This window comes from Moschus berezovskii, chromosome 24 (assembly GCF_049115385.1).
Source record: "Moschus berezovskii isolate FMDL1 chromosome 24, NW_MosBer_1.0, whole genome shotgun sequence".
In the NCBI taxonomy this organism is placed as follows: Eukaryota; Metazoa; Chordata; class Mammalia; order Artiodactyla; family Moschidae; genus Moschus; species Moschus berezovskii.
Window position 1 is genome coordinate 10,577,805 of NC_142483.1, and position 22,889 is coordinate 10,600,693.

At 56.2% G+C, this 22,889-nt stretch overlaps 4 protein-coding genes across 8 annotated transcripts; all 4 read right to left on the bottom strand.

Moving 5' to 3' along the window:
* Positions 1 to 936: 936 nt before the first annotated feature.
* TUSC2 (tumor suppressor 2, mitochondrial calcium regulator) lies at positions 937 to 3,850 on the bottom strand. Its single transcript, XM_055413895.2, has 3 exons — positions 3,560 to 3,850; positions 2,338 to 2,458; positions 937 to 2,166 (listed from the first exon to the last, which is right to left on the bottom strand). Exons 1-3 carry the CDS (start codon positions 3,703 to 3,705, stop codon positions 2,101 to 2,103), a joined length of 333 nt encoding a protein of 110 aa, XP_055269870.1. The 5' UTR covers positions 3,706 to 3,850; the 3' UTR covers positions 937 to 2,100.
* An 833-nt stretch (positions 3,851 to 4,683) lies between these two features.
* Positions 4,684 to 13,672, bottom strand: RASSF1 (Ras association domain family member 1). 3 transcript variants are annotated; one of them, XM_055413900.2, is made up of 6 exons: positions 13,240 to 13,672; positions 11,246 to 11,352; positions 7,049 to 7,153; positions 6,552 to 6,849; positions 6,313 to 6,428; positions 4,684 to 5,640 (listed from the first exon to the last, which is right to left on the bottom strand). In XM_055413900.2, the coding sequence occupies exons 1-6, from the start codon at positions 13,487 to 13,489 to the stop codon at positions 5,494 to 5,496; spliced, it is 1,023 nt and encodes a 340-aa protein (XP_055269875.2). In that variant the 5' UTR covers positions 13,490 to 13,672; the 3' UTR covers positions 4,684 to 5,493. The 3 variants fall into 3 exon arrangements, with proteins under 3 accessions (XP_055269875.2, XP_055269874.2, XP_088687711.1); XM_055413899.2 differs by lacking the exons at positions 11,246 to 11,352; positions 13,240 to 13,672 and adding an exon at positions 10,519 to 11,217; XM_088831585.1 differs by lacking the exons at positions 11,246 to 11,352; positions 13,240 to 13,672 and adding an exon at positions 10,519 to 10,658 and having other exon boundaries at positions 7,049 to 7,339.
* Positions 13,673 to 13,803: 131 nt separating this feature from the next.
* Positions 13,804 to 18,112, bottom strand: ZMYND10 (zinc finger MYND-type containing 10). 2 transcript variants are annotated; one of them, XM_055413897.2, is made up of 12 exons: positions 17,852 to 18,112; positions 17,476 to 17,584; positions 16,402 to 16,518; positions 16,222 to 16,275; positions 15,968 to 16,102; positions 15,789 to 15,877; positions 15,599 to 15,699; positions 15,116 to 15,288; positions 14,730 to 14,855; positions 14,523 to 14,644; positions 14,277 to 14,402; positions 13,804 to 14,189 (listed from the first exon to the last, which is right to left on the bottom strand). In XM_055413897.2, the coding sequence occupies exons 1-12, from the start codon at positions 17,941 to 17,943 to the stop codon at positions 13,952 to 13,954; spliced, it is 1,482 nt and encodes a 493-aa protein (XP_055269872.2). In that variant the 5' UTR covers positions 17,944 to 18,112; the 3' UTR covers positions 13,804 to 13,951. The 2 variants fall into 2 exon arrangements, with proteins under 2 accessions (XP_055269872.2, XP_055269871.2); XM_055413896.2 differs by having other exon boundaries at positions 17,814 to 17,944.
* Positions 18,113 to 19,541: 1,429 nt separating this feature from the next.
* NPRL2 (NPR2 like, GATOR1 complex subunit) lies at positions 19,542 to 22,875 on the bottom strand. 2 transcript variants are annotated; one of them, XM_088831552.1, is made up of 11 exons: positions 22,678 to 22,875; positions 22,071 to 22,162; positions 21,800 to 21,968; positions 21,538 to 21,646; positions 21,027 to 21,163; positions 20,838 to 20,935; positions 20,678 to 20,718; positions 20,470 to 20,589; positions 20,277 to 20,394; positions 19,868 to 20,010; positions 19,542 to 19,776 (listed from the first exon to the last, which is right to left on the bottom strand). In XM_088831552.1, exons 1-11 carry the CDS (start codon positions 22,753 to 22,755, stop codon positions 19,709 to 19,711), a joined length of 1,173 nt encoding a protein of 390 aa, XP_088687678.1. In that variant the 5' UTR covers positions 22,756 to 22,875; the 3' UTR covers positions 19,542 to 19,708. The 2 variants fall into 2 exon arrangements, with proteins under 2 accessions (XP_088687678.1, XP_055269876.1); XM_055413901.2 differs by having other exon boundaries at positions 19,543 to 19,776; positions 20,470 to 20,563; positions 20,682 to 20,718; positions 22,678 to 22,873.
* Positions 22,876 to 22,889: the final 14 nt, after the last annotated feature.

Sequence of the window (22,889 nt, forward strand, 5' to 3'; positions counted from 1 at the left end):
TGATGACGGGATGCCATCTGGCACAGCAGAATGGCCCTGGGGCAGTCAGTAGGAGGGGCAGTGAAGGGTGATAGGGCCTTATGCCTGGCATCTTACTGTGCAAATGGAAAGATACCCAGAGACGAACTTCAAGTCCAGACTGCAGAGGGTGATCCTCCTCCAGACTTGACCAGTTTAAACTTCCAAAAGACAGGTAGGCCAACTTCCCAGACCCAGCAGCCTGTGTCCCTGAACTCTCTCCTCCCTTACAGGAAGTTGGGCTGATGGCCAAAGGCTAGGCCTAGCAGAGAACTGGCCTCACAGCCCGACCTGAGAAGTGTAGGTCAAATGTTCACGGGGGCAGGCGGCAGGTAGAAGGCAAGAGCTAAAAGGATGAGAGGAAGTACTGGGTGACTGTTTTACCTGCTGGAACAGAAGCCCCAAGTCTACACTCCTGGTAGTGCCTACCAGGAGAGGCAAGTGGATTTGGGCTGCAGTTTTGCAGAAGGTCAAGGGCAGTGGCACCCACCTGGCTGCTGTCCACCTAAGGCTGGGCCCTAGAAGGTCTGTGGGGCTCAGGCTGTGACCTCATGTAGGGTCAGCTGCCACAGCTGGGGACAGAACAACTGTTCCAGACCTATCTGAGGTCACACTGTCATCTCAGGTCAGGCAGGTGGGGCCAATCCCTACTGAAGTATCCCAGGGCCTTCCAATTCCAGGGTCTCCACGTACTGAACCTAATACACGAGTGGCTCTCCATCCTGAGTGGGCCTGCAGTGAGGTCTGTGTGAATCCACTGCCACCTGCTGGTTGTAGCTGGGATGGCCGCAGGCTGGGCTCAGGCTCACTCTGGACCTTGCCAGACATCAGTGCGTCCAGAGTCCTGGACCCAGGTCGACCTACTATGCCATGTGGTAGTCCAGACACTGGGTGTCACAGCCTCAGAGGATGTCAGTCTTGTATGCAGGGTCTACAAATAATTTTATTGAACAAATAACACAACAGCCTTCCTAGATTGAGGACTACCCTCCCCAAGCCATTTCTCACACGCTTAAAGCACAGAGTTTGCACAGTAAGGAATTAAAAAAAAAAAAAATCATTTCTATGGAGAAATCAGACTCTGCCCCAACAACACCATGGACTAGACTATTTACAAGCTTTCACATTTTAAGTATTCCTATTATGGTTGTTCTCTCCTTTCTGCCCCTATCCAGGGGCTCCAGTACTTTTCTCTTGACTGATACTGAAGGGAGGGGTATACTGTAGGGAAAAGGGGCGGTGGGCTCCTCAGAGCTACTGGCACCAACCCTAGGGTGCTGTGCCTTACCACTGGGTGGTGGACATGTAAGGGCAAGGGGGATTAGATACAGTAGGTGGGATGGGGCACAGGCATCCAGAGCCCTTCCTGATCCCCATCCTACGCCCTCTCAACTTGGGGTGGGGGGGAAACAACTAGATGCAGTGGGGAGGGACCGGGCCAGTCCTGGGTAGCGGGAGAAACCTCCCACACCAGTCTCTACTCCTATTAACAGCCAGAAAATTGTCCATCCATCTGGGGCTGGGAACAAATGGGCAGGTAGGCAGGAAAAATCAGGCTTGTTCTGCCCCCAGCCTCTGTCCAACACAGGAGGAATCGAGGTAGCAAACGGCTGAAATGCTCCAACGAGAGGGTAAAAGAAGTGAGGGAAAGGAAGTTCCCACTTTTGTAGAGCTCCCATTGCCCTGGGGCTGGAAAAAGGCAGACCTTGCTTGTAAAGTGCTGTAGCCTCTAGCAGGGCTGGGCCCTAGGCAAGCTTGGAAGAATGCAGGCCAGGCAAGGGCACAGGAACCAGGCCTTCCTGACCAGCATGTGCCCTGCCATGCTCCTTGTAGGGATTGCTGGGAAAGGTGGACTGGTAACTCCGCCATCAGCCCTCACCAGCTTCCAGCCATCTCTGGTCCACATACAAACGAACACCCAACCAGCACTGTAGGACTGCCCTGCTCACAGCTGAAGGTTCCAGGCCAGTGGAGTTTATTCTCGGTTATGGCCCCAGCCTAGGTTCCTCAATGGAAGCCACACCTTGAGCCTGGGGGTGTCTTGCTGGGGCAGGGGGTGTTCATGCCTGCCACCCCCCAGGCTCACACCTCATAGAGGATCACAGGGAAATCCACGTGGATGCGAGGGGGATCCAGCTTCACGGTGCCCTGCCATGGAAACAGAGGCTAGTGAGGGCCAGCTCAGGGCCCCTACTTCAGGAAGCGTTCCTGTTCCTCCCAGTTCCCCCCACAAGAGCCCCCACCACAACAGCAGACCCCCATCTGGGTCTACCTCCACACATTCAACACAGGCTCTGTGACCACTGCCCAGCCCCTCACCTGAGGAATCAAGTTCTTATGCACCCGCCTCAGCTTGGCCCGCTTCTGCCCGTTCTTGGTGACGATTGTCTCCTCATAGAATTCGTGAGCCAGATCCCCATCCTCGTCATAGAACATGGAGCTGTGCAGAGGGAGAGCGGAACAGGCTGGGCTGGAGCCCCATGCTAGTCATGGCAAATGCCATAGACCACAGGGAAGTATGCCCTCCCCCCAATGGGGAAGAACAACCTTGGTGGGAGAAAGGGAGGTTAATATGCCTGGAGAATCCTTTGCTTAGGATCTGGGGTCCACTAGAAAGAGGGGAGTAGGATGGTGGCCAGTGCTACTCTGTCAGACCCTAAGAAGAGAGGCCATACCTAAACGTCACTGGTTTGTTCAGTAAGAGGAGCCATTCCATCAGGCCCTTGCCTTCACCCAGGACTTCTAGAGTGAGAAGGATGGTGGCCTGGGTATGCTGGTCTCACTCCAGAAGACACTACTGGCCCAAGGCCAAAGCCTGAGATAGCATATGCCTGAGCTAGGAGGGAGACTGAAGGAAAAAAGGCTGCATCCTCCCCGGTCCAGGTGGCTGATGCAACCAAACTGCCATTGTTGGGGTCCCCCTAGATTCTACATCCAAATTCCAGCAACACCTGAGCAGCAGTCCCCAGGGCCCATCAGATCCAGGCCCATCTAGTGCTCCTATCTGGGCCCCTTGGGGGAGGGGAGAGCTCAGTGCCCCCAGATCTGGGAAAACATACCTGGAGTGAGGGTCTTTTTCCCCAGGTCCCAGCCTCAACGCTAGGCCCAGTCCTACTCTCCCAGCCACTACCCAGAGAGGTCCAACCCCACCACTGTGGGGAATGGAAACAGACAAAACAGAGGGTCATTCTCTTCTAGGGAGAACTGGGGGTGAGGGAGAATAGGAGCCTTCAGTTAGCAGGCTGGGATGGAAGGAATGAAAGGATCTGGAGTCTCAGGGAGACCCTATCTTGGCTTTACCGTACGGAGTACCTGCCCAGGGACAAGCCTCAGGCCCACTCTTCTCCTAGGGAGACCTTGAGAGCAGCCAGGCCACCAGGAACCTCCTGCTCGGCTTTCCCCACCCCTTGTTCCTATGGGGACCTGAAATACGGGAGTCGTCCTGACTCGGGTGTAGGGGACACAGCGGCGGGAGCGCCCCATGTCGCGAGACGCCCAGCCGCCCGTCTGTCCTCCCGGGGGCGGAACCCCGCGCCCTTACCCGCGGCGCGTGAATACGAAGGGGGGCACGACTCGGCCTCGCGGTCGCACCAAAGCTTGCTCAGCGACCGCCGCCTCTGGGCCGCCGCCCCCCGCCGCCGAGGTGAAGGGCCACAGGCCCCGAGCTTTGGAGCCGCTGGCGCCCATGTCAGGGCCGCCGGCGCATGGCTGGCCCCGCGGTGACTTCGCTCTTACAAGGCCGTCGGCGCCACCATACCCTGCCAGGGCCTTGGCTCGCAGATGCCGCCGCCGCTACCGCCGCCTCCCGCAGGCTCCGCTGTCTCCACGGAAACCTCACTTCCGCTTCCGAAAGCGCCGCATGCTTCCCCCTCTGATTGGCTGCTTCTCTCGTCGGTCCGCGGGGCGGGACCAACAGCCGCCCTCAGATGCTAGGTACCCCAGCATGCACCGCAAGACATAAGCTCCCAGCAGGCCGCGCTTTCTCCAGTTCGGGCAACTCCCACCAGGGGAAGTGGCGGCTGTGTCCTCCGCCTAGTATCTTTAGCTTGTGCGGCGGCTCTGATGTCCCCGACCCCTAGAGGTCAGGCTCAGCGGACCTGCCCAACCACCGGGTACCTCTCCCAAACCAGCACTTTAGGGCCTGACTCCAGGCCAGACTGGTCAGTGCCCATCTGGATTCTATTCCCATACCTTTTTTGCCATCCCCAGTTGTGGCATGTGGAGGAGAAACTGAACCTAAATAAGATTAAGGAATTGGCCAATGGTTATATATCTACAATCAGGGCCAAAGAACTTCAAATTCAGTGTTCTTTCCAAACCCACCAGAAGCCTTGCTTTATGAAGTTTTGTGGACATTAACATCTGTACCTTTGGTACCATGACCAGTGTCTGGTCCACAATAGTATCTCAATATTTGGTTAGCGCCTTCCACAGCATGGAGTGTGTGGTTTCTCTAATCTCTGGCAGTTGATGTTCTTACCCCCACTACAACCTTAGCCACAGGGTTTGAGTGATTGAGTACATATCCATATGTACATCCTTGACAGATTTGTCCCATAGTACCACTCAAAAAGTTACTGTGAGCCTGTCCATCAATCTTGGCAGCCACTGGCGTGTAGGGCAGTTGCAGATGAGGGCCCATAATAAAGAGTCCAAAAGCAGGAAAATTCTTAAATCTTTATTTAGCCAATTCTCTCAGACCCCAGGCCCTGATGACTCTCACCCTCACCCCTTTCCCCACAGGAGGCATTCAGCTGAGGCCACAAAATAGTACATACATTCGCACACATCATCAAAAATACCCAAGGGAAAGACCCTGGCTTTGACTGGCAAACAAGGCACAGACACCTGGGCCAGTGCCCACATTCACAGAAAGCCTGGCCCAAGGACATCCTCCTTGGAGGAGGCAGAGGCACTATTGCTGCACCCTTAGCCAGAACTCCCTGACCTGAAGGTGTGTGAGGAGTCAGAGGGTGCTGGAGAGGGAACCCTAGACTCTTTCTTGTTGCCTGTCTTATCTTGAACACTCACCCTTGGTTCTGATAGGGCTATCCTGAGACACCCCCCTCCCCCATCCAAGACCCAAATCACACAACCGTTCTGGATAGACAAGGGCCCTCATCCCTGCAAACGACCCTATTCTGTTTGTAGGGTCTCCAAGATTCTCATATCTGAGACACAAATTTAAAGAGACTTCTGTCTCCTCTACCCCTGCTGCAAGCCTGGAGCAGCTTCCCAGGGCAACCCTGGCCCACCATGACCCAGTACACGACAGGCAGAAGGGTGAAGAGCCATGCTCTGCTCCACCCACTGGTGGACACGGGGCCAGCTCCTTCGCTGTTCTCTGGGCTCGTTCCCCCAGCAAGAGAGGGCTTCCATGCACACTCATTCCTCAGGCCACAAGGCCTTTGCACACTCACACGGCACGCCCTTGGCGCTGCCTACTCTCCTCCTTCCACCCCAGGGTACAAGAGGTCACCCCAGGGGGCAGGCGTGCAGGGCTTCCTGGATCTTCTGGCGACAATAGGAGTACTTCTGCAGGATCTGGCGGAGGTGTTCCTCTTCCTCCCGCTGTAGGATGCGCAGAAAGTTGTGTAGCTCAGGCATGCTGAAAGCGTCCCACTGGAGGGGGAGAAGGGAGACACAAGCTACAGCAGGCACTACCAAGCTGGCAGGCTCTCCCGAAAGACGACGACTTTATCACGACCATGCAGCTAGGATGGTGCTTCCCAGTGTCAGGTCCTTGCCTGAATGGTCTGTGTTAAGATTCCCAACAACAATACATAGAGAAGATGGGTCCCACAAAGTAGGCCAGTGATCTCGCGGACAGGCAACCAAACCAATGTTCCTTAGCTACCTGTGAACAGGTCATGCCTATTTTCTCTGAGTTTAATCTCACTCTGCAGAGGCACTACCTTGGCGCTGGAGAGCTTCCTGGTAAAAAGTTCTAATGCCTAACGAGGGGCACCTCCATGTTTTCCTGTGCCTATCTGTGTGGCTCTGACCTGGCCTGAGATCACCATGCCATCAGATGGACTCCTGCATCTCCTGAGGACTTCTCACAACAGGAAAGAGCAGTGCATCAAGATAGTTCTTTCTGGTTTCCTGAGACAAGCCCTAGACCTTGGCATGAATTTCCTGGAAATTTCCACTTTAGTTGCAAGGCTCACACACTTTGCCAGAGGCTTTGCAGGGCTTGTCCACAGCCCTGTTGCTCCTTCAAGTCTTACAGTAGCTGCAACGCTCCAGTCCTGCCCAGTCACACCCAAGAAACTAAGGAGAGCTGTTACTCACATTCACCTCCCCAGAGTCATTCTCCTTCAGCACAAAGCTTAGGGCCTTCTCACTGGGCCCTGCAAGGAGCCGGAGGCGTAGGGGCTGTTCATCATCTGACAGCTTCCGGAGGTACACTGTGGGCCAGGCAGAGGGAAGGGAGGGTTTAATTAGAGCCAGGAACAGCCAACTCAGCTACTGCATGCACAGTCGCATTTATATATACCCTCACACATGGTGGGATGGGGTGGGAAGCCCACCTTGGCCATGGCGCTCAGCCCGCTCAAAGAGTGCAAACTTGCGAGGGTCATCCACCACCAGGAACTTGCGCAACAGGGCCTCGATGACCTCACGTGCCCGCGTGCGTGACAACACGTGCAGGTGCTTGACAGCATCCTTGGGCAGGTAGAAGGAGGTGCGGCGTTTCACAGCTGTGCCCCGCCCTGGGCCTCGCCGGGCATCCTGCAGGGAGGGTGGCTTCTTGCTGGAGGGAACTGAGACAGGGCGCACCAGCTTCAGCTGAACCTTGATGAAGCCTGTGTAGGAGCCATCCTTGTTCTAAAGAGGGAAAAACCGAACTGTGGCTAGGTGCCAGGTGAGATGGAACAGGACTGGACACTACCAGTTCACTGCGGGCTAGGGTGGGTATGAATAAATCACTGCTCGGGCCTTCCCAAGAATACCTCAATTGTGACCTTCTGGGCATCAGGCATGTGTCTGGGTTCCTATCTCTCTCCAGAACAGGCTGTCAACTCACCAGGCTCATGAACAAGTTGCTGTTGATCTGGCCATTGTACTCCTTGATCTTCTGCTCGATCTCAGCTTGAGAAAGGTCAGGTGTCTCCCACTCCACGGGCTCGTCCTGAAAGATGGGCAGGCATGGAGAGAGGGCCCTCACAGAACCCATTCCTCTGCAATGCATGTCACAGGCAAGAAGATAAACTCCAGGTGGACCACTCTGTAAAATGGCCTGTGGGCAGCCTCTGGAAACTGACAACACAGTTCACGGCCTGATGAGGGAAACCATCACCGCTCCTGGTTCTGCATTCTATGGAGACAGCCAAGGCAGAATCATCAGAGAGCTGCTGGCCTGGAGCCTCCTCAGCCCTGGGTAAGGTTCTAAGGACACCTTGAAATCAAGGCCAGGATAAGATCAGGGACTCTAAGAAGGAACAGCTTGATCTCAGCACCCTAGTTGGGTGGGGTCAAGGTGTATCCTGGAGAAGGCAGTTCACTTTGCCTCTCTGCCTTGACCATGACTCACCACAGGGGGAGAGGTACAGGTATTGGTGTACACCAGGAGATCAGCCACCAGGGGGCAGGAGGAGAGGGGCAACTGTTACAACCTTAACACTTCTTGGTGGGGGACTTGGGCCAGGCCTTCATGTCTCAGACATAGTGAGAAAACCACTATGACATGTCATTTGATCTTGACCCAAGGTGCACAAAAGGCAACTTCAGGTCAGGCTCCAATCTGCCAGAAGTGGACATGGGCAGCCTTCTAATAGAGCCTGTCCCACAAGTGCCAAACAGGGAGGCTTATGCACCTCCTCCCTGCTGTCTAGAGGGTTTAGCCCAAAGATTTTAGCTCCACCACTCAGCCCTTCCCCCTGTTCCTCCAGGGACTGGATTCTTGTCAGAAGGGTGGCGTATGGGCCAGGGCTTCAGCCAAACTCCCTTGTCTCGTTGCATCAGCCTTACTTCCTGTTGACGTCAGACAGGCCCTAGTAGGAATGGGAGTGTCACAGACTCAGCTGAGATCATCACTGACCAATGCGCTGTCCCAGAGAAGTTCCCATCAGAAGGTCTTCTGCAGAATAACCTTAATCTTGTGCTCAGCTTTGAGCCCAGGACAGCCAGACTTCTTCCTGACTACTGCTTTGGAGCCCCCTAAGCTTAAACCATCTGATGGCTCAGATGGTAAAGAATCTGCCTGCAATGCAGGAGAGCTGGGTTCCATCCCTGGGTGGGGAAGATCCCCTGGAGAAGGAAATGGCTACCCACTCCAGCGTTCTTGCCTCAGAAATCCCACGGACAGAGGAGCCTGGCAGGCTACAGCCCAAGGGGTTGCAGAGATTTGGACACGACTGAGTGACTAACGCTTTCACTTTCAAGCTTACACCATCTCATGCTAACAAAAGGAAGGACAGATGAGGGGGTAGGGTAGAGTTCACAGCCTTTTAGCAACATGCTCTTCACCTAGTACCTGCAGCTGTTCAGCTGTCAGCAAGCTGTTGACACTGAGGACTGAGGCTCTGGAGGAGGGGTGGGAACCAAAGCCTATTTGCTTCCCCAAGCTTCCAAAAATCTCGTAGATGGAAAAGAGCATTGAGAAGTGAAAAACTCTAGCAGAAACCTTGTTGGAGACAGTTGGAAACCTCGTAGGACTGGTAAGAACAAATGGTTTGGAACCTGGAAAATGAGGGATATGGGGGGGATAAATGATGGCTAGAGGGGCTGGGAATAAAGGATGGATGTGTGTGTTCCATCCAAAGAGAGGATTTTGGACAAGGCGTGCCCCAGGGGAAAGGAGTGTCAGGATGGAAGAGGTGCTAGGGGCAGGAGGAAAGCTGAGCAGAATCTAGTGCCAGGGCAAGAAGGAAGAGACTTCTGTTTACAGAACAGGGTGATCAAAGGGATGCTGCTCACTTATTCCCCTTCCTTATGATGGCTCTGAGCTCTAGCCTGGGTCCTCCCTCTTCCCTTCCTGGGCTGTCCAAGAGCCCCAAACTGGGATGCAGTGACCTCAGTTCCAGCCCCTTCCCTTCTCCAGATGAACCTCCCTCAAGGACTTGGGACTGGAGGTTCTGCACTGTCCTGCGGGGATTTCTAGAGGAGAAAGTTTCATTTTCCATTTTCTAAAGCTGCCTGCTGGAGGAGAATTCCACAAGTTGTCCCAGAGGGACATACAACAGGACCTTGGAATTTCCCTTGTGCTGCACTGTAGCCACTCACCCTCTACTCTGCCACTGTTCAAAGTGACTGATTTTTTTTTAAACTTATTTTTAACTGAAGGATAATTGCTTTATAATATCATGTTGGTTTCTGCCATGTATCAACATGAATCAGCCGTAAGTATACATATCTGACATACAACTTGGGACTCCACAGCCTGTTTTTCAATTGGTTAGTGTCTTGTGGTTTTTCTCACCTTTCCACGATGGAAAATGGCTCAGGCCTGAGTGACACAGGGACAGTCCCAGGGATCCACCCTCAAATCTTGCACCCAAACTCTGGACTGAGCTTTCAAGGTACAGAATTTTCATCTAAATAATTACCCATAGCTCCTTTCTCTTGGCTCAGTAAGGAATTCTGCCCCATTGCTGCCAGGCATACTGAACTTCATTTCATGGTCCCTCTCTTCCCTGCTCTGCTGAGGTGTACCAGCTCTGAGCCTGGTGCTCACACTCATGGTACACAGCACAGAGGTCTCTGATAATGGGGACAGCTGGGAGGCTCTCAGAGGCACAGCTGCTCCAGCACCACACCTTATAGTCCTAGATTAGTAACCCCTATCTCTTGATCCCGCTCAGGGCATTTTACAATCTAGCCTTTCCCACCTTTCGTGGGTAAAGTGCTCCTGAATGCTGACAGTCCAAAACAAGGCTTCCTTCCCGGCCATTCCCAGACCCTCTGGTCTGTTCGGATTTTTCTATATATGCTGCCCAAGCGAGTACTCCTGGCCCACTAAAGAGGAGGGGAGGCTAAGAATCTTCCACATTCCAGCAGCTGGTGACAGGCCGGGACCGGCAAGAGGTGGGGACCAAGCTAGCTCCATTCAGGAGTGGAAATGGAGGGGCCTGGACCTTCCTTTGCCTCTCTCCTGAACACACTTCTCAATTCCCGGCGAGGACTCCTCCCCCTCCACTTCCTCCAGGTCTCCCAGAGAAGGGGTGGGAGCGCCCACACGGAAATCGAGGTGCTAGTCTAGACTGCACACTCAGCCTTAGTAAGGGGTGGATAATGCCTGTCCCTGGTCTACCCCAAGCCACTCAGCTGCTTCCCCTGGTTCAACCGGTCTGTGACAGAAACAGCAATGGCTCGGCACCCAGTACCTATGTGCTGAAAGCCCGACACACGGTTCCGAGGACTGGCCCCGGTCCTATTCGAGATCCACACTGACAGGAGGGCGAAGCGGCCCACACACTCTCGAGACTGCAACGTACCGGGGAGGGGCGGGATCCCAGCGATCGCCCCCGCCCGCCTCCCTCAACCTCCGGTCCCCACCTGGTCCCGACGCGGCCTGCGCGCCAGCGAGGTACGCGCAGTGAAGTACTGCTCGAGCTCTGAGTCCGAGTCCTCCTGGCTGCAGTAGCCACTGCTTGTCGTGCTGTTCCAGGTCATCTCGAAGGAAGGCGTTCCCGCGTCCGCCTCACCCATCGCCGCGCCCGCCAGCCCCGGTGCACCGGTAGACTCCCACCACCGCCCCAAGCGCGTGTGCGCGTGCGCGCCCGTGTATGAGGGTGCGTGCGCCGGAACCAGTGTCCGCGCCGCAACCGTTAACACTGAAACGTAGACAGCCAGGATCTAGCTGTCGTCTCATTGGAGGAGGGATGTCGAAGGGCGGGGTCACACACGCCTCGCCTCCAAGAATGATCTCAGCCCTGGGGCAGCTCAGTTCAGCGCCGTCTCGCAGGCCCCGCCTCCCAAGGGACACTGTGGGGCTTGTGCGCATGTGCACCAGCGTGGCCTCCAGGCCTGATGCAGCTGCGGGAAGGTGCGGAAGTTGCACTTGCGCGTAGTCCGGGCGGCTCGGGGCGATTAGGGCCGAGTCAGCACCCCCCGGCACCCCTTGGAGCCCGCGCGCAGAATTAGCCACGCTCTGCCGCCAGGAAGTCGGCTATCAAAACGTTGATTGCGCGTAGCGCCGGGCGGCCCTAGGGAACGCCTGCAGTGTGGCCCGTTCGTCCACGCATCCCTGCCTTGCCCGTAAGCTCCCTGGTCCCGCGCTCACCACATTCGTGTCCCGCTCCAGCGCCGGTTCCCAGCCCAGGTCCCGGGGCCCGCAGCAGTCTAGGGAGACGAGCGCGCGGCAGCGGTAGTGGCAGGTAAACTTGCAATCTGCAGAGAGGCCTGGCCGTGAGGTGGAGGAACCCCAGCACTAGCTCGGAGGAGCGTCCCGGGGACAGAAGCGAAGCCCCGGGATGAAGGCCGTTGCTCGTCGGGTTCTGCATGACCGGCCTTATGTCAGTCCCCGTTAACACCCACTACCACTCAGATTTTAGAGTTTGTCTGCCCCCACCCCCCGCCCCGGTCCCTGGAAACTGGCAGGAAGACTTCATGCTATTAGGGATCCAGGCCTGCTCAACAGCTGGATTTCTAGCGCCTAGGGCAGAACTTCCCCTTCCTCATTATCAGCGTCCCTCTCTCCTCCCATTTACTGGAGGGGGAAACCAAAAAGCTTTTAACTCAGTGTCTCCTCGTGTCATTTTTCTCTATTCCCTTTACACTTAAAACTTACCAACCCTGGTCTCAAGTCCTCGCCTTCATCCTCTACCCATTCCAGTCAGTTTTGCTCCCCTCCCTCCAGGAAACTCAGAGACCGCACCGCGGAATGCGGTGGTCCATTCACCTCTTCAGCGTCGTCTGATGCCTGCTCTCCGGATTCCCCGGGGGCCCTCACTACCGCGGTTTTCCTCGCACCTCACTGCAGCCCCTGCTCAGGGGGCTTCAGTTCTGTTTCAGCTGACAGATCTAATGGTGGAGTGTCCGAGGCCCAGTCCTGATCGCTTTTCTTCTCTGTGTACACTGACCTACCTTAGATCCAAGGCTTCCATCTGACCTCCTTGAGATCAAATTGTGTGTGTCAGTATCTTCATTTGGATGTCCAATAAGCATTTCAACCAGACGTGGCCAGCATTTAACTCACTTTCCTGCTCCTTTTAATTCTTCACTTCTCCTCACCCCTGCCCTTGCCAGAGTTCCTCAACTCATCAAAAAACAAAAACCAAACCAAACCACCCCAACTCATCCTTGATTCCTCTCTTGTTTCTGCCTCTGACACACACCCAAATTGTCCTGTCTTTCATTCCCATAGCCACTTTATTTCTCCTCGGGAACACTGCTGTCTCCCAGCACTTGTTCATGCTTTGTATGCTGCCACAAGTCCCATACTCGTCCTAGCTGAATAAAGACAAACTCCTCGACGAGATGAGAGGGTCTCCATCACACACAGGCTTGGGACATCTTCCCTAAGTTCCTAAATGGGCCAGAGCAGTGATTCTCAACCCAGGCTACACATTAGAACGACCTGTTTTTAAAAATCGGTGGTACACTCTCAGTGACCTGACTGATTCAACAGGTCTGCAGTAAGATCCAAGGGTAGGGGTCTGGAGGGCTGTAAAAAGCATCCCAAGTGTTTCTAGATGGTGTATGACCAGTGAGACAGTAACCTCAGCTCGCTGGTGATTTCTGGGAGGGCAGAAGCACCAACTGGTGTGTGGTTGTTTCATGTTTTAGCAGCTGGTTGACTGAACCTGCAATAGGTATTTGCTAAAGACAGACTCAAAACTCCTGCTTGCAGCCCTGTGCCCAAGTTTCTGACTATTTCCAGGCCTTCTCCCATAGGTGGGCAAGTTCCCTTCACCACAGGGATTCTCCTGGGGGACTTGGCAAGTGAATCTTTCCAAAGGGGCAAGTGTAAGAATGTGAGTCCAGAGACTGACAGGCATAAGCCTTTCTCAAGAAGGGCCAAGGCACTGGTTAAACGTGAAAGTAGCACCTTGTTTACAGACAAGCGCATCTGCCTAACTGTCTCAGAGGCAGGTGGAGCTTGGCAAGGTTATAACCTATCAGCCCACACTCTCCTGTGCTGTGGGGCAAAGGTAATGGACCTGGTCCGTGGGGACCGTCCCCCCTGACCCCCTCCATCGCAACTTGGCCCTCAGCGACGGGGCCGTCCCTTGGCTGCCCGTTTCGCTCCCGCCAGCTCTTGGGTCCGCTACTCACGCGCGCACTGCAGACCCTTGCGCACGACGCCCCAGATGAAGTCGCCACACAGGTCACACCACGTGTGCGTAGCGGGCCCCGCGGGCTGAAAGCGGTGGCCCCGGCCCGGGACCTGCTGCCTTGAGGCGTTGCGCGCTGTGCTCGGCGCGATGCGCAATGCATTGGCACGCTCGAGCCGGGTGCGCCCCGGGGCGGCGCACCGTTCGGGTGCCAGTTCCCGCAGTTCAATGAGCTCAGGCTCTGCGGACATGGCTCGGTCGGGCCGGGTCTCCGGCCGGTTCTGGCGCTAGCGAGAGCGGGGCGGGCGGGGCCGAGGGGCGGGCCCCGATTCGGCGCCGCCTCCAGGATTCAGGCAGAGCGGCGGGAGAGCAGAGGCGAGCGGCGCAATGGAAACCTGGGCGTCCGCGCTGTGTCGGCCCGCAGGCGGAGTGGGACGGCGGGTGCGGCTGGGGGCTGCTCTCTTAGAGTCCCCGCCCTCCGTTTCCTATCCTCCCTTCATCCAGCGAGCCACTCCCCTCCTCTTAACAACCACGACGACCTCAAGGGGCCACGCGGAAACAGGCGTGTTTGTGGAAGCTAGCTTTACTTTACAGTACTAGAGGAAGAGGGTCCCCACATCCGGCCCTTGTCCCCCCGCCCAGGCCTCCTGCCCCAGCTTGGGGAGGCTGCACCCTAAGCCTACCCGCCTGATAGAGCAGGAAGTGGGGAGCGCTTAGCTGCGGGGGAGATGGGTCAACAGCTCTTCCCGCCTGCTAGCCTCACCACCCAGGAGGCTTGGGCACTTGCAGAGGCCAGATTGAGATCCAGAGGTTTGGTGGGGACACTCGAGTGGGTTGTACGGCATGGGTGGCTGGCCCTCAGCAGCTGCAGCCTTCACTTGGCTCTGTCCCCCATGGGCTGCCAGGACACAAGCCTTTCTATGCTTCTCCCAGTGCTTGACTTGGCACTCCCTGCAGGCAAACGGGCCAGTGAAGATGCTGTGCTCTGAGGGGTATAGGAGTGGGACTTAGGGGTTCAAGGTCCTAGGATGCCCTCACCTGCAGCAATACCACTCATTCTGGCACCGGGAGCAACGCTTGGAGGCCTCTGCACTGCAGTAGGCACAGCGGGGCTGCTCTGGAGCCACTGCCTCGAGCACATCCAGCCTGTAGGTCTCAGCCCACCTGGAAAAAGGGTCCGGAAGGACTTGGCTAGACCTGTGGGTGGGGGGACAGGAGCAACCCCGCCCACATCCACGCCTGCTGCCTCCCTTCTCCCCCTTCTGCTGGCTTAGCAGGCCTCACCTTTGTGCCTGCAGCCTCAGGTCCTGCTCCAAGGGGCTGAATACATGCTGCAGCTGATACTTGGCGATAGCCTGCCACTTGCCTTCATTCTCTCGCTCTAGCCGATCCCAGATTTCTGGGATCTAGGGAAGAGAAGCAGAGAGTGGCAGGGAGGAGGAGCTGGTCAAGTGAGCAGTGGTCCTGACCAACTAACTTCCAAGAGCCTACCTGTTCCAACACCAGGTCCTTCTTAGGGGGCTGGGCTTCAGTCAGGGCCAGGTGATCCAGAAAACCTTGCAGGTCTGCCAGGTTGGGCAACTGGTCGAGCAGTGTGTCTGTGAGGAAGGCCCGAAGCTGCAAGGGTGTCCAGGGGAGGCCAGTGTGAGGCAGTGCTGACCAGAGGGTTGAGGAACAGAGAGGGCCTGGGCTGGGCTGGGCTGGGCTGGACTGGGCTGAGGGTGCCAGTGGGACCCAGGTCCCACGAGCTGCTGTATCACCTGAGGCCCAAGGTGTGGAGAGAGGGCTGCGGCTGAGGTGGGCGGGCAGAAACAAACATCAAGGGTGACCTAGGGCAGGCAGGGGCTGTGGACACTCACGTGGGAGGAGTTGCCTACCTTGAGTAGCTGTCCTTTGGCAAAGCTTGTGAGGCAGTAGCGGGCCCGGGCCTCAGGGCTTAAGAGCAGGTTGTATAGGGCGATCCACACCTGCCCATCCAACTTGCTCAGTTTTTGCTGCTGCGAGGGGGTCACTGTTTGCCAATAGCCGCTCTCAAATTGCTGCAGCTTGTCTGGGAAGAGGAATCAACATACGGGGTACAGGCATTGTGTGCGCTTTGAATGACCCAGCTGCATGGGCCACAGGACACACCCACGCTGGGGTGGGGCTCACTTCAGAGCAGCGTGACTCCTCAGTAGTGGACACACAGGCCTTCCCTGCGACAGAGTCCAGGTCTAGGCCCACTGTGGTTGAAACATCCCAGTATTATCTTTGGGCAAGGGGGCAAAGTTTATCTGACTGCAAGTGGCACACCCCATCAGTCTTGGAAGATGTCCTGGAAGCAGTGAACTGGGGCTTAGGTGGGTGGAGGAGGACCTTACCTCCTTCCCACTGGCTCCAGGGACTGTGCTCCAGTAGTTCCACCAGGAGACAGGGCAGGTTGTGGGTGCTCAGCATGCGGTTCAAGGTGCTCAGGGAAAGGCTAGGATGGGGATGGGGAGGTGAGCGGAGGTGACAGGCCCAGGCTCCCAGCCCTCCACTGCAGGACCCAGGCCTGACTGGGTTGCCCACCTGTCCACACAGTCTGTGATGTAGCGAAGCACTGAGAGGGCCTTCAGTGCGATGTGAAATTCCATCAGTTCCGCCTCCTTCTGCAGCTCCTGGGGTGGGGGGTTGGGTGGGGCACATGGTGTTCAAGCTAAGGGAGACTGGGATCTAGCCCTTGCCAACCCCAGGGAACCTCATCCCACCTTCATGGGGGTGCTGTACTCCCCCTCCTCCTCAGGGGGTGCACCACGGCCACTCTGGGCCACCAGGAGAGTCAGTTTGCGGTGGCAGTAGTCCACCAGGTCCAAGATGGTGTCCTCTGCTGACTCGCACACCTCCTGAAGGGCAAGATTGGGAGAAACGTCCTGGCTCTGATGCTCTGGCCACACAGACACAACCCCCTCGCCGCCAGACTCTCGCCGAGGGCAGTAGCCAGTGGGCAAGGCGGCTGCCTCACCTTGTGGAAGAACACTGTCTCCAGGAGGTTGATGATGGAGGCCTCGTGGTGTAACTGTCACATAAAGAGGAGGATAGGCCCCGGAGCTGCTGAGAGCGAGATACGGGCTACCAGCCACCCTCTCTAGTCCAGGGCCCTCTGAAGGGGCAGGCGGGGGTATGCACCGACGGCCCAGCTCACCACCATGTAGATGGGAAACGTGTTCTGGGGCATGAAGTCCTCCAGCTTGCACAGCACAGGGAACACCTTCTGCTTCCACATCTCCACTGCAATCAGCTCTTCCACCAACGTTGGGATCTTTGAGGGGGAGGGCAGAGGACAAGGGGTGAGATGGGCCTGTCTTGGCCTGCCAACAGGTCAGCCCAGTTCAGCCCTCCTCAGACTCCCCTGGACCCCTAGGCACTCCTATGCCCCATGAATTCCTCCCCAAACCTCTCTCCTGCACTTGAACCTTCATTTCCAGCTGCCTCCCACACCTCTGGGGGGGTCTCCATCCCCCAGGCTGCATATGGATTGATCCTTGCCTTGTCCCTAGGCTGCCATGCTCCCTCTGCACTCCAGCCCTTGCCCGCCCCCATCCAAGTGTGCCCTCAGGCCAGCCCTGCTGCTCATGCCTCCTGCTCATGCCCTCTCGTCTTTGTTCTCTGATCTTTGGAGTCTGGTGTGTGCCTTGGCCTCACTCTTTTCTCAGATCCCTTCACAGTGCCCTATTCCTACCCCACCCCACCAGTAGGGGGCTCCACTTTTTCCTTGCAGAGTAACCCTTTTGTCAGTGATGATTCAGGTCATCTACTGGTGCCACCTCCTGGCTCACATTCCAGTCAAGCCAACTCCTGGTTTCTAACTCCCTCTCTCGTTCTGGGGAGGTTGCCCCCTTCTATGCCAAAGTTCTGCCCCACTTCACTGGGGGCCCCTCTCTAGCCTGACAGGCTATTCAGGAATGCCTTTAAAACTTGGGCCCTCCCGCTACAGCCTAGGCTGTTCTAGGATCCAGGACTATCTCCCTAATCAACTTCCATCCTGCTCCCCACCAGGCATGCCAGGGTCCTGTCCCATAGGGGTGCTAAATCAAATATGTAACACACCCTTCTTTCTCCTTTGGGGAGGACCGAGGTGCCTGTCAGAGGGAAGTGTAGGCACCCAGTTCCTGAGAGGGTAGAGGGAAGTGTAGGCACCCAGTTCCTGAGAGGGTAGAGTGGTAGTGGGGTGTGGGGTGGTGAGAAGGCAGGAACCCTGCCTATGACTCCAGCGTACCTTCCTATGCGTGACCAGCAGCTCCTGGATGGGCTCGTCCTGGCTGACCGTGGCATCGAGGATGGCCTGCATGTTCAGTTTCTCCAGGCTCTCATGATGCTGGTTCCACCTGCCCCGGGTTGTGTGTGCATGTGGGTGCACATGTGTGCAGCAGGAGTGGGGGTCGGGGCTGGGTGCTATTGAAGCCTAACCCGATTCTGAGGGGTCCAGGGTGGCTCAGGACCATATAACCCTATCTCAGAGAGCTTTACCTCCCCACCTTAAGGGTCCCTCCACGCTGGGCAAACCCTCCCCCCACAGGACTCTGGCCCACACTCCTCCAACTCAAGGACTCTGACCCCATGACGCCACCCGGCCCTGTATTCAGCGGCCTCACTCTTCGGAGCCCATATCCCAGGGCTGGAAGCTGCGCAGCTCCCGCACTAGCACGTCAGCCTCGCTCGGCACCAGCAGCTTCAGGTCGTCCATGTCTCCGCAACGGACCGAGATCGTGAAGGTGGGATCTGGCTCTCCACGGGCAGCAGCTGGCTCTGGGGTGGCGATGCTGACACGCTCGGGGACCACGGTCTCCCGCGGGGCCGAAGTCTGGGACCCTACGGTTGCGGAGCGGTTGCTGCGCGTGAGTCCCCGCCGCCATGGAAACGGTAAGCTCGGCGCTTGCGCAGTGCGACCTGGGCCCCGCCCCTGCTGGGTCCCCACCCGCCAGCGTCTTGCTGCCAGTCAGGCTGCGGACAGCAACTCTTTTTAGACTCCTGGAGCTTTCTCCCTCACAAACGGCTGCAGCTGGAGGGTTCCAGACTCCTGCAGCCTAGGCTCCCTCCTCAGATGGATGTCAAGTCGGCCCGCCCCCCACCAGCTCTCCCAGTAGCTGCTCCCTTTCCGCCCACATCTGATGCTCCTCTCTGTGGCCTCCTCGCTCCAGCATTTCTGGCGTCCAGCTCCACCTGGTTGGTTCTATCCCCAAAATACTGCGCAGGGCTCACAACTTCTCTCCTTCCTAGTCCGGGCTGCCATCACCTCTCATGTTACTGTTACTGGACCCATTTCCACCCTTGACCTTCCTGAGCTTTCCCCTGCCTTGTAGCATGTGGGATCTTATTTCCCTGATCAGGGATCGAACCTCAGCCCTTGGCAGTTTAAGAGCCTGGAGTCCTAACCACTGGACCTCCAGGGAATTCCCAACGAGAGTCTTTTAAAGGTGTACATGAGGGACTTCCCCGATAGTTCAGTTATTAAGACTCCATAATTCCAATGCAGGGAGTGTGGATTTGATAACTGGTTGGGGAATTAAGATCCCACATGCAGCGTGGCCAGAAAAAAAAAAAATTGTCCATGAGACATTCCTTCCTCACATTACTGTGGATCTGGCTGCCTTTGGCCCTCAAAACATTGAATACTATGGTGGCTCAGATGGTAAGGAATCTGCCTGGAGTGCAGGAGACCCAGGTTCAATCCTTGGGTCAGAAAGATCCCCTGGAAAAGAAAATGGCAACTTGCTCCAGTATTCTTGCCTGGAGAATTCCTACAGAGCAGCCTGGTGGGCTACAGTGCATGGGGTCACGAAAGAGTCGGACACCATTGAGCGACAAATAGATGTTAGAGAGATTTCAGATGTCCAAAGCAGCTTATCCATAGCTCTGGAGAATCAGGCTTTTCACCTACAAAATCGCCCGACTTTGTTTCTTGCCCCTCTCCCCCTTGCCCTCTATGTTCCAGTCCCATGGGCTTCCCTTGGCTTCCTCACATATCCCAAAGCAGATTTTCATTCAGGGCTTTTGCACCTGTTACCTCTGCCTGGTGCATTCTTCCTTCTTCAGGGTTTGGTTTACACCAGTTCATCTAGGCCTTCCTTGCCCATCTAATACAGAGCAGTCTCAGCTCCTATCCCAACTCACTTTTTACCTCAGCTTTCTGATTGTTTCTTTCTGGCTGATTATTTCAGTTTATAATTAGTGGGGACTTTTACATGCCCATTGTCGGTTCTGCCCACCAGATGGCGCTCTAGGGTGCCAGGACCACGGCTATTTCATTCACTGCTAGCTCTCTCTGGTGGCTAGCTCAGAGGCAGTCTTCAATAAAGGTAGGTTGAAATGGATGATTTTATTTACAGAAATGAGGGTCAACCTTAGGACAGTATGGACTAGTTTTCTGGTCTAGTCTTCCTCATGCACCAGGCAGGGCTTAGCAGAAGAGAGTAGCCATAGCTGTGTGCCTCGTCCAGCTGCCACCAGCCTCACTTCCAGCAGATGATGATGTTGGGGTCATTTTCCAGCCGTTCATCCAGCTCTTGGTAGCTCATGCCTGTATGGTGTGGTGGAGGTGAGGTCAGCAGCCTTGGGGGGGGTTGGCCACGCTGCCCTGACCCCACCTCAGCAGTCCTGCCTGCTTCTACCTGTTTTGCAACAGATCTCGTCGTAGCTGTGGCAGCCTGTGTAAAGCCTGGCAGGGTGGCTCCGCTCATCCCGAGACACCCGCACAGGATACTTCTGTAGTCGCCGGATGAGGTTCTTCATAAGCCCAAACTGGATCAGCTTCCTGGGATGAGTGTCAAGGAAGAAAGAGGTGATGCTCTGGGCCAGGCTTCCTTCTAGCCAGGCCAGTCTCCCCTCCGGTTTTGTTTCCATGACCAGACTGGTCTCCAAAACCCACCACCTCCAGGAAGCCTTCCTGGATTAGCAGTACCATATGATTCTGCTCCCGAGGTGTCTCCTGCTTTCTCTCTGACCCAAAGTTCCAGAGAGACACTGAGAATGTACCTCTCCTCAGGCAAACCCCTCATGCTTCAAGGGGCCCCCTCTGACCGTTCATCAACGTGCTGCAGCTGTTGGGGATGGCGGCCAATGAGATCTCTCACAGTAGTGCCAGGGCTCAGGCTGCAGTACAACTGGAATACATCCCGGAGACTGGCCCTCTTATGCCCTGCAGGCATCAAGGGTCAGCTCTCCAGGTGGCCCTGCCCTCCCTGAGATGGCCTCCCCCAGAGCCTGCCAGTACCTTGCTTGGTCACGTAGGATAGACACGCCTCCTGAAGGGACTTGTCATCCACCAGGTCCTGGACTTTAGGTGTCGGGCAGTACACATTGGAGTACTGGAGGGTAGTAGGCGGCACAGGGGCTTGAGTAAGGGGCTTGGAAGTCTGACACAGTCCCAGTTGGGCCCAGTCACATGATCCAGTCTCCACTTAATCAGAGCCCAGACTCACCTACCTGGAGGATGGACACCAGTGTCACAACGCCATAGTACCTGGGGGAAACAGTAGTGCTCAGTTTCTGAGGGCCATACCTTTCCAGCGCCTACACTCAGGGCCCCTGGGTTCCGCCTGACTGGTAAACCTGTCCCGGCTGTCACTCTTCCCCACTCACAGCAGGTTCTGGATGGCAATGCGCACCAAGTTGAGCTCCACGTCTGCCTCAGCTGAGATCTTCTGGACGTGGCGGAAACCATCAATGTAGGGCAGGATCTGGGCAGGGAAGAACAAGTTGAGTAGAAGTGGGATGAGGCCAGGGCTGTGGCCAGCCACAGGTCATGACAGCCGGGGAGGGCGAGAACACCTGCTGTGTGGTGAGGTCCCACTGTGAGTTGAAGAAATCCTCCTTGTCTTTGGTAAAGACAGGCACATCATACTCCTGGGCCACAGGAGGGTCAGGCCGCTGCTCAATCACCTTCAAGTGGATGGTGTTGGACTCATCTGCAGGGGACCCCACCCATATCCTCAGTGCCAGCTCTTCCAAGAGGCCCTCAATTACCAGGCAGTCCTCCCAGCCACCCTTGAGGCAGACAGGTGGCTCTGGGTAGGACCAATCTCCTCCTTTTATGGAGCAAGAAACTGAAGTCCATTCAGGGGAAGAAACATGTTCAGGGAGCAGAGCCAGAGAATTCTACTGGCCTCCCCCTCCCCAACCCCATCATCCATTGGACACTGGACATCATCAGCCAAGCTCATAGTTATTTCCTGGTCACCAATTTGTTCACCAGTCTTGTCCTCGACTGGGCCCACCTTCCTCTGCCACTTTTCCATCCCTCCTTGACCCCTCTGCTGTCCTTGTAGAGGCCGGGCCATACCGATGGGCAGAGTGCACCGGCCTGAGGCATTTAGCTCCTCCAGCAGGATGGTCATGATGGGCACCAACTTCTGCTTGCTCTCTTCCGTGGACACGAAGCTGCTCTCTAGCTGGATGGGACATGGACAGCATGGTGGGCACACCCCAGGACCTTGGCTGGCATCCTGCCCTCGCAGGTTCCCAGGTCTGGAGGGCTTTGGAGACATGCGAACATCTTCCCTAACTCTGCCTGCCCATCCACCCAAGCCCATTGTGTTGCAGACCTCCAGTGTGGTCAGATAGCCAGCCAGCTTTTTGACGATGGGCTCAAGGGCACAGGTCTTGGCTTGGGCGTCACACACGAAGCCTAAGTTGAACAGCAGGGCATTGCGGCTATACTTCTTGTGCTCGATGCACACAGGACAGCCTATCAGTTTCTTCTCCATGGCTGTGCTGGACGAGGGGAACAGGCAGGAATAAAATCAATCTCCTCCTGTCCCCAGGTCTGTCTACTCCTCCTTGGGAACCCTCCCTACTCCCCAGCTAGGGGCTCACACAGTGATGAGCTTGTTCTGCAGCTCCGGCTTGGTGATGATGTACACCTGGACGGTGTCAAACAGCTCCCGGGAGATGAAGTCCTCAGGGACCTGTGAAGGGAGCGACAAGAAGCCCCTTAGAGGACCTAGCACAGAGACCAGGCAGAATACACAGGGTGACCTTCAAGACCTAAGCTCTCTTCCCCAGGGTTTCTCCTCTCTCCCATCCGCCCAGGCCTACTCCAACTTTGTGTTTCCACACACACATTAAGTTTTCACCTTCCTCCTGGCTTTTGCATATGCTGTTCTCTCCACCTGGCACACTCCTCCCACACCTAAATTTCTATGCATGCAGTGATACTAGTGGATCACCATTCATAGGACCTCTCGTAGGACCTGGCACCTCCCTTGGGCCCACACAGCCCCATTTTCCACAGTCACTGCCTATGTGATGTTTGTTTGCTTTGCCACACCAGGACCCCGGAACTGGGTTTGAATATACTTGTGGTTCACGATTCCCCGCGAACGAGGGAGCGGCGTGCCTGCGTGCAGCACGGGGCACGGGGTTCCATCGCTTCCAGGCTATTGACTGAACTCCCCCATTGTCCCGCGAGCCCGGATAGCACCTGATAGGTGATCTTGGGTCCCAGCGTAGGGTGAAACTCGCTGAAGAATATGCATTCGATACGGCAGCTGCTGCCCATGGCGCTAGTGGGGCCGGGGTCTGTAGCTGGCGCCTCTATTCCTGGGAGCACCTGTCAGAAACAGACCGGAGGCTTGGGCCGCCAGGTCAGGCACGCCTGCGCACTGATACACCCGTGAAGCCATCTGCTCAACA